Below are 9976 nucleotides of genomic sequence, written 5' to 3' on the forward strand. Positions count from 1 at the left end.
GCCCTGGGATTCTCCAGGCAAGAACACTGGAGTGGGTTGCCATTTCCTTCTCCAATGCATGAAGTGAAAGTGAAAATGAAGTCGCTCAGTCGTGTCCGACCCTCAGCGACCCCACGGACTGGAGCCCACCAGGGTCCTCCGTCCATGGGATTTTCCAGGCAAGAGTATTGGAGTGGGGTGCCATTGCCTTCTCCGGGGCACAAGCCCATGCAAAACGGGGTGGCTGAACTGAGTGCCTTGCCCCGCTCAGTGTGGACCCCCGAAGCCCGGACTTCACAAGAATGGCATTAGGACCCCTCACACTGCATGCTCTTGTTTTTAAAGCCACGTGAAGGCTCAAGCCATGTGTGGAAATAACCTGTGATCTCAATGCTCTTTAGGATTGATATTATATAAGGTTTCCTAAATTTGACAGTGCCGCTAAACATTTTACACCCTTCCAGTAACCAGTTCTGGAAACAAACAAACAAACAAAAAAACAAACCTTTCTTTAATATTTATTTAGAAATACTCTGTTTACATTTGTTAGTTTCTTAAAGTGTAAAAATTCTAAAATTTTTTCAGAGGGAGGAAGGATAAATTGGGAGATTGGGATTGACAAATGCACACTACTGAATCTAAAATAGATAACCAACAAGGACCACTGTATAACCCAGGGAAGTATACTAAGAATGTCGTAAAAAAGTATAATGGGAAAGAATCTGAGGAGAATATACGTATATCACTGAATCACTTGCTGTACTGTGAAACTAACACAGCATTATAAATCAATTATATTTTGATTTTTAAAAAGTCACATCCAGTCTAAAGAATTCAAATTAACAAGAAAAAGACTGCCCAATTTTTATTTTAAATGGGCAAAGATCCAAACAGGGAATTCCACTAAAGAAGATATTCAGATGGCTCAACATCATTGTACATGAGGGAAATAAACTAAAAAGGCAAGGAGATACTGCCACAGTGGAGTGTAGTGCTGAAAACTGACCATGTAGGTCATACAAGTGCTGCTGAGGTGTAGAAAGCTCAGAACCCTCATTTATGACCATGGAATATAAACTCATCTAACTACTTAAAAGAACTCTCTGAGGCTACCTTCTCAAACTAAATATATGCCAAATTTATGATGAAGCAGTTCCACACCCACCAGGAGAAAAGTGCTAGCCCTCCTATTTTCATCACACCATTCACATCAACGTTACTTTGAATGAGCCAAAATTTGCAAACGAAGGCAATGTCATCGTATTTTAGGTCCATACATAACTGGAGGAATAGTCATACGTAAAATACTATTTTCAAGACAAAACCAAGCAAAACCAACAATAAGTTATTGATACATGTAACAACATGAGTAATCTCATGCTAAGCGAGGTAAGTCAGAAAGTCTCCTTTCAATGGTATTGAATCTTCCTACTGTCACGCAGTCATCTCCACAAATAAAGGCTCGTAGATGCAAACGACACAGGGTTGGAGGCGAGAGTTTCCAGGGAGAAGCACACTGTGATGTCCCCACGTCTGTCCTCTGGGCTCTGCATCCTCAGGTGAATCTCGTCATGACAGGGAGCCAGGCTCAGCCACACCCCTCAGCCCAGCTCCCTAGTGGCCACCACACCTGCAGAGCCAACAGAGTCTCAGGTCAGAGAGGCAGACCCATTTCATTCATTCTGGGCTCTGCCTCAAGGCATGTGCGATCTTAGTTCCCCAACCCGGGATCGAACGCCTGCCCCATGCAGTGGAAACCCAGAGATTCAACCACTGGACGGACAGGGAAGTCCCTGGAGAGTCACCCAGTTTAGCTGCAGGCAGGACAGGACCGCCCAGCCCCACCGGCAACTCCAGAGCCATTCCCCGGACTTCCCTGCCGGGGAACAGGTGTGCTCACCTGGTGTAGTAGGTCCAGGTGAGGCCATAGGTGAGGAGGAAGCCAGCCCCCATGAGGGCCCCTCTGATCAGGGTGAGGACCAGGGGCCAGGAGCCCTGCTGCTCCTCAGTCTCACAGCTGCAGGGAGGGGGGCCTTCTGGGGAAGGGAGAGGGGGTGAAGCTTAGTCCCCAGGCCCAGCCCTCCCAAAGGCACACACCTGCCAAGGCTGCCCGCGCCCAGGACCTGTCCTGCAACTCACTCTGCACAAAGAGGCTGAAGGAAACTTGCTGGGAGCCCAGAGGGTTCTGCGCTATGCAGGTGACTTCTCTATCTCCAGCTTCCACTTGTGGTATCTCCAAGACCTCGGTGCTGGAGATGGGGGTAGCCTCCAGGGTGGGAGACCCTTGGAACCAGCTCAGTTGTGCAGAGGGGTTGCTGTCAGCAATACACAGCAGCTGCAGCGCCTGGCCCTCTGAGATGAGAATAGATGAGGCGTTCTGCAGAATCTTGCGGGCTTTGGGGGAGAGTGCAGTGGGAGAGCTGGGGGAGGCTGAGGTCTCATCCTCCCTCCTTCCCAGCATCTCCTGGCCTTGCTCTCTCCTCCCCTGGCTGGCCAGCTGGGTTCCCTGCGGTCCCAGGGCTGGACCTTCACACCCTAAGCAGGCTGAGCCAACGTGTCTGGGCCTCGTATCTTCAGGGGAGGCTTGGTGTCTCAATGGGACAGGCCTGGGCTGTTTGGTGGAAAGAAAACCCAGAGCCTCAAGGCTTGAGTAGTTGATTCAGTGAAGGCAGCAGGAGATGGGACTAAGGAGGCTTTTGTGGAAGAAAGCCACATAATAGAACCATGGTGAAGGAAATGGGCTTTGAACAGGGTGTGTGAGTGTGTATATGTGTGGGGTGTATGTGTGTGTGCCTGTGTGTATGTGTGCATGAGTGCACGTGTATATGTCCGTGAGTGTATGTGTGCATGATGGGTGCCTGTGCTGTGGGTATATCTCTGTGTATATGTGTACATGTGTGATGTGTATGTGCCTGTGTGTATGGGCGTTTCTGTGCGTGTCTCAGTGTATGTTCATGTGTATGTATTATGTGTGTGTGAATCTCTGTGTGTATTGCATGTGTGTGTGGTCTAGTGCTTGGGAGGTGGGGCAGGGTGGTGATTTTCTCCTTGCTCTTCCCATATCTGATCACATTCAAGCCCACTCCCCTGCCCCATCTTGGAGGCAGTCCCAGGAGCAGGACCCAGCCCTGGAGAGGAGAGGTCCGGTCCTACCTGTGACATTTCTGAAGGCGAGGCTGATGCGGAGGTTCCTCGGAGCATCTGGGGCAGAAAGACATGGGCTTGCTGCAGAGGGAGGAGTGGGATGGAAACTGACCAGCACCCCAGGAGGGAAACCAGGAATGGGGGAGCTGTCCTTCACGGCCACTCCCCACCTCAGCTCCCAGGGCGCAGGCCCATAGACCAGTAGGCTGGCCTTCTCTCTACACACGCACACACACGCACACACCCACACACACACCACCACCCTCAGGAACCCCGCCGCCCCTCCACACTCACAGGAGACGTTGAGCTGGACGGTTCTTTCCAGGGCCACCTGGGATCCCTGGAGTGTCACCAGACAGGTGAGGTTGGTGCCGTGGTCCTGGGGCCTCGGGGTGAGGGTGAGCTCCGAGGAGTGGAGGGTGTCTGGGTTCATGGCATCAAGGGCGTCCCCCACCCAGGAGAACAGGAGAGGCTGTGGCTCATCACAGGCTAGTGGCAGTCTGCAGGTCAGCTTTGTGGGGCGGCCGGACTCCAGAGGCTCCAGAAACTGGATGTCGGGTTTCTCTGGAGAAAGGGAGATGAGGAGACAGAGGGAGATGCCTGGAGGCAGGGGTGTGGGGACCCAGAGGGTCAGGGTCACAACTCCTTCCCAGTTCTGGGTCTCTCCTGAACCCTCAAACCCCAAGACCTGGAGCAGGGAGGGCTGCTATACCCTGTTCCTGTTCTAATAGAGGAGTCTCCATGGGCCAGGGTCCTCTCCTGGGCCCCCTGTCATACCTGTCACCTGCAAATTCAGCTTCTTCTCTATGTAACTGTATCTCACAGTAGGTCCTCTCTCCACTCGCAAGTAGTAGACTCCTGAGTCGCTCAGCCTGGCCTCTCTGATGCTCAGGGAGCAGTTGTTGTTCCTGGGGTCCCCGAGGAGGCTGAATCGGCCCTGGGTTTCTGGCTTCACTCGTTTCCTTCGTCGTTTGTGGCCACAACATCATTGGTATAGGGGTCTTTTTCCCGGAACCAGTAGATGAAGAGTTCGCCAGAGGAATACCAGGATATCCCGAATCCCAGGGGTAGGAGAAGGAGCAGGGCACGTGGACGTCCATGCACGCCTTCACCGCCACTGATTCCTGCACTCGGAGCTCGTACCCTGGAGACTCCTGCAGGGACCCTAGGGGACACAGAGGCTCAGCGGCAGCTCCAGCCCCTCCCCACGCGTGCTCCCCCACCCCAGCCGTGAGCCCTGTCCCCCACCCTCCCCCACTCACCCCCCCACAGCAGGGGCAGTAGCAGCAGGGGCACCATGTCCGCATCCGCCAGCACAGAGCTGGTTCAGGTCCCTCTGCTGGGGAGGGAAGCGCCCCGAATGTGGGGAGGGAACGAGGAAGCCCCAACAGGAAGCCAGAGGGTGACAGAGACAGAGCCTTGGCCAAGCACAGAAGGGGAACTTGGACGCCCCAGGCCATGCAGGAGGGGCGGCCCTGAGAAGGCAGAAGGTCCCACCCACACCGCACACCGCAGGGGGAGATCCTAAGGCCCCAGAGGCCGAGAGGCTTCACTGCACGTGGCTCTGACATGACCACCCGTCCAGTGATGCTCGGGTCCACGGTGGGATCGCCCAGCGGCCGGCAGAACCAGAAAAGAGAAACCGTGTCCAGCCCTGGTCATCGGGTGGGACCGACCCTGCAACAGAGAAACACTGAACTTTCCGGAAAAGAACATTGAAAGATTTCTCAAAACCATTCAGACTTGGGCAGGAAGACTCACATACGCTGGAGGGTGGAATCCAGGAAGGAAAGCTGAGCGTGAAAAGCTCCTTTGCCCAGAAGGGTTTTCAGAACAGGGCACACGGGCTGTGCGTCTTCATGGATCTGAGGGTCTGTGGGCCCAGCCGACCCGGACACAAGGCCACGCAAAGTGGGGTGGTAAAGGAAGAACTTTGCCCCATTCAGCAGGGACCCCAAAGTCCAGACCTCACAACAGAAACACAGTTCACGACCCCTCACTCTGGATGGCCTTCTTTTCAAAGCCACATGAAGGCTTAAGTCATGTGTGGAAAAAACCTGTGAACTTGCTGCCCTTCGGGAAAAATTCTTTAAGATGCAGAAATTTGACTATGATCATAAACGTTTTAGACACTTTCAGGAAGAAGCTATGGGACTGATGGAAAGTTTCTTTTACAGTTAGATAGAAATATTAATATATGTTTACTTTTTTAAACTACAGAAACAAAAAGAAATGTCCGTCAATCAATCATCTTCTTTCTACTCTGTTTTAGATATAATTAATCTTATTTCCTCATATAATGGGCTTCCCTGCTAGCTCAGATGGTAAAGAATCTGCCCTCAGTGTGAAGACCAGGGTTCGATCCCTGGGTCAGGAAGATCTCCTGGAGAAGGGACTGGCAACCCACTCCAATATCCTTGCTTGGAGAATTCCATGGACAGAGGGCCCTTGCAGGCTACAGTCCATGGGATCACAAAGAGTCAGACATGGCTAACTAACACTTTATTAGTAGAATACTCATATTAATTAATATACATGATTCTTCTCCTAAAACGAGGCAATCAAAGAGGATCAGGCCAAAGTATGGGGAACAGGTGTTATGCAGGTGTGATAGGTGTGTCTGACTTGTGAGAAAAAATGGTATGGTGGCCCCAGTGCTTAGCACTCTGCACTCTCACTGCCTCTGGCCCAACTTCATCCCTGGTCTGAGAACTAAGACCCCACAAGCCCTAGGTCATGGCTTAAAAAAAAGGAAGAAAGAAAACTAGTCTGCAATAACTGTCTTATCTTTTGGTTTTCAGCATTTTATGTTTTGTGATTGATTACATAGGTTTCTCATTTCGAAAGAAACTCAGATGTGATGTGCCTGTGATATTGAGACTTTTAGGAAATATATATTTGACCTTCATCCACAGTTCCTGGCTCACAGATTCATGCGCTCTTGGAATTTATTGATTGAAAAGAGATATGGCAGCTTCTTTGTTCATTTGCTCTTTGTTCTCAGTCCCTGAAAACACTTCAGGGCCACACCAGAGACCTGGGGGTCACATTGTGTATTTGGGGGTCCATGTGTGTATTGCATTCAGTGACACCATTTTTTTCTTTTTTTTTTGCCTAAGGAGGGATCCGAACACTCGAGTCAATGTCAGGCTCCACAGAACCCTGGACTGGCCCTGCCCAGGGTCCAGGTGAACAAGACTGGGACGAGCTCTCTCCCTCACATCCTCACCGGTTGCGGGAACAATGCTGGACAAGCAGGCACTGGAGAAGGCCAGGATCCGCAGGGCTGTGCAGCACACCTTCAGAGCGGCTGGTGTCCCGCAAAGGTCAAGCTGGGACGGTCAAAGAACAAGAAACAAGCAGTGCTGGTGAGGACGTGGGGAAAGGGAAACCCTTGGGCACTGCTGGTGGGAATGTGATTGTGCGGCCACCATGGGGAACACTGTGCAGGTTCCTCAAAACTAAAAAGTAGAACCTCAAGCACTTTCACTTTGGGCCTTTAAAGAAGATGAAATGGCAATTTGAAAAGATATATGGACCCCATGGTTCATGGAAGTGTTATATACATTATTGAGACATGGAAACAACTTCCATATCCAATGATGAGAGAATGAATAAAGAAACTGCAGTGTGTGCATACTCGTGATCACTCTTCAGCTATAAAGAGAAGGAAATCCTGCCTTTACAATACATGGATGGTACGCGAGGGCATTAGGGTAATGAAACACGTTAGACAGAGGAAGAAAAATACTGTATGATCTCAGAGGTAGGTGGAACTGAAAAAAAAAACAAAGAACATAAAGTCATAGATAAAGAGAAATAACTGGTGGTTCTCAGAGGTAGAGAGTGGGGTCTATGGCACAATTGGCAAAAGTGGTCAGAAGGTACACATTTCCAGGAATAAAATAAATAAGTCATGGATATGTAATGTACATCATGGTGACTATATTTAAAATGTTAAGGACACTAATACAGTTAACAATACTGTACTGTACATTTGAAAGGTGCTAAAAGACTAGATCTTAAAATTTCTCATCACACAAAAAATTTTAGCCTTATAGACATAAATGTTAATTAGGCATGTTTGGTGATCATTTTGTAATATGTACATATATTAAATCATTATAGTGTACACCTGAAACTTACACAATGCTATACCTGTATCTCGAGAGAATATATGTCTATGTATGTAAAAGATTTGAAAAAACGTCAAGTTGGGGCTTGGATTAGAGTGGTCCAAACTAAGAGAGTGTTCCCTGGTTGACAGGCTCCATGGCCTTTCAACACCTGCATAATGGATTACTTGTGTTACATTGCCTCTGTGGAAATATACAATATGCAGTGTGGCTTCTAGTGTGGCTACTGTCCTGATTTACTGATTAAGTCTCCAGAGATGAAAACAATGAACACTGGATGATTGCGAATGCCTTTGTGATAAAATTCACAGTGCCTTGGAAATAAAAGAGAAATTCTCTAAAAAGATGAAGGGTGTCTTTAGAAAACATCATATTTAATGGAGTACCATAGGTTCCACCCTAGCAAGTCAATAAATATCGGTTAAAAGTTATACATTGAAAGGAAAAAAGAAATATTTATGTTCATAAAAGTCTGCATGTAGAAAAATCCAAAAGTTTATACAGATACATTTAGAGGTTTAACAAGAGAGCACAATGACTTGAGACAATTCAAATTTGAAAAACTCCATTGCAGACTTCCTGTGGTCCAGTGATCAAGCATCTGCCTTCTAAAGCAAGGGATGGGAATTGATCCCTGGTAGGGAACCAAGGTCCCACATGCATTGCACACTCGGCCAAAAAAGATCAATTACTTTCTCATACCACAGTAATATAAAACTGTATGAGAGCCATTGAGAGTTGCATCAAAAATTAGATCACCTGGAATCTATCTAACATTAGAAAGGTATACAACAAAACCTCAATGGAGAAAATTATAAATCTGTCTTGAAGGACATTAAAGATATAATAAATGGGAAAATACCCACATTAGGGGTTGGCAAAAGAATATAAATATCCATGTGACTCAAAATAATGTGCAGAATCAAAATGTATGTCCACCACATCCCAAGTGGACATCTGTGGAACTCAATAATCCACTGTAAAATTTATAAGGAACCAGACATTTCAAGGAAGGCAAGGGAACCTTGAACAGAACAATGTGTGAGGCCTGGCTCTGCAAGTTGTGAAGATACATAACCCCCTGCCTGCTTGCTTAGTTGGACAGTCGTGTCTGACTCTTTGCCACCTCATGGACTGTAGCCCACAAGACTCCTGGGTCCATGGGATTGTCCAGACAAGAATACTGGATTGGGTTGCCATTCTCTTCTCCAGGGTATATTACAGCATAGTAGAACAAAACTTTTGGACTGAAAGAGGGATGCTCAGGTAGACTAGTGGAACGGAAAAGGAACCTAGAAATAAACCCCAACCACAGGAAGCATCATGAGTAATAGAAAAGGTGATAGAAAGAAGTGACAAAGAGATAGGCGTTTCAATCGCTCTGTGGGCGACAGGGGATCTGAAGTCAGTCAAATGCAACTGCACCCCTAGCTCATATGGGAAACCAAAATCAAGTGCAGATGGGCTGAAGATCTATTTAGAGAGACAAACAGTAGAGCTGCTGCAAGATACTGCAGCAGGTACCTCCATGAACTGCGTGGGGGGGGGGGGGCAGATTCCTGAACAACACAGAAACAACACCATGTCTAAAGCCAGACGCTGAAATCCCGAGCTCTATTCAAATGAAGAACTCTTCAGAACAGACATCCCTGGGAGTGCCGAACTGAAAGCCATCAGGTGCGAGAAGATACCAATGGCACAGATAGCCATCAAAGTACAGTAGCCAAAGTATGAGTTTCTACAAATGCCTAAGGCAAAATAAATCTACAGAAATGGACCCAGATGAGCAGGACTTTCATCGAGGGCAACGTATAAGGGGACCGTCAGGGAATGGAAAGCTGCCCCACGTCACAGCAGCCAGGAACGTGCACATTAGGACACTAACAGGCATGACTGTACGTGCTCCAAGTAGCCGGCTATCAAGTCTCTCAAAACACCAACTGCTGGGAAAGTGTGGGGCAGTGTTGTTGAAATGTAAGTTGGCCCACAACATTTGAGAGGAAAACAGCTTCATCCAGAAAGCCGAGCCTGTGCTTACATCAGGACTCAACACTTCCACTCCTTGGATGCATGTTCTAGAGCAGCCATGACTAATGGTGGCCAATCCCCACAAGTTGCATTGAAGGGTTTAAAGATGGTTATAAGGCTGGGTGTTGGGAGGGGCCACATGAAGTGCTATAAGGTGAAACGACACTGGGTTTCCAGATTTAGTACAGAAAATGAATGTAGATGATTGTGGGCCCGATTCCAATGTGTCTGTCAGTTCGACCACATCACGCACAAGCAATAATGAGACACCAGCAGTGCGTCTCAGGGTTCAACTCAACTCAATCCAACTCTATGTTGACACTGTCTACCCGTAAGTAGCATCACATCCTACAAGACTTCAGTCCTTCCAGACTGCCCTTCCAGTTTCATATGCCTGTTTCAAAGCCAGGTTGTCACATGTACACCTGATCTGCTGGTTACTCATGATTCATTCAGTTCAGTCACTCTGTCATGTCTGATTCTTTGAGATCCCATGGACTGCAGCACGCCAGGCCTCCCTGTCCATCACCAACTCCTGGAGTTTACTCAAACTCAAGTCCATTGAGCCGGTGATGCCAACCAACCATCTCATCCTCTGTTGTCCCCTTCTCCCGCCTTCAATCTTTCCCAGTATCAGGGGCTTTTCCAATGAGTCGGTTCCTTGCATCAGGTGGTAAAGTATTGGAGTT

The 9976-nt window shown here is 48.3% G+C and overlaps 1 protein-coding gene across 1 annotated transcript; it reads right to left on the reverse strand.

Annotated features, from left to right (window-relative positions):
* Positions 1-1017: 1017 nt before the first annotated feature.
* On the reverse strand, positions 1018-4627 carry LOC123465109 (sialic acid-binding Ig-like lectin 14). The gene is given in 9 exon segments (XM_045163278.1): positions 1018-1609; positions 1880-2015; positions 2119-2373; positions 3133-3180; positions 3418-3687; positions 3901-4086; positions 4089-4173; positions 4176-4288; positions 4386-4627. Coding segments are annotated over 9 exon segments (1146 nt in total). The 5' UTR covers positions 4423-4627; the 3' UTR covers positions 1018-1593.
* Positions 4628-9976: the final 5349 nt, after the last annotated feature.

The sequence above is a fragment of the Bubalus bubalis genome, chromosome 18 (genome assembly GCF_019923935.1).
Source record: "Bubalus bubalis isolate 160015118507 breed Murrah chromosome 18, NDDB_SH_1, whole genome shotgun sequence".
NCBI classification, from domain to species: Eukaryota; Metazoa; Chordata; class Mammalia; order Artiodactyla; family Bovidae; genus Bubalus; species Bubalus bubalis.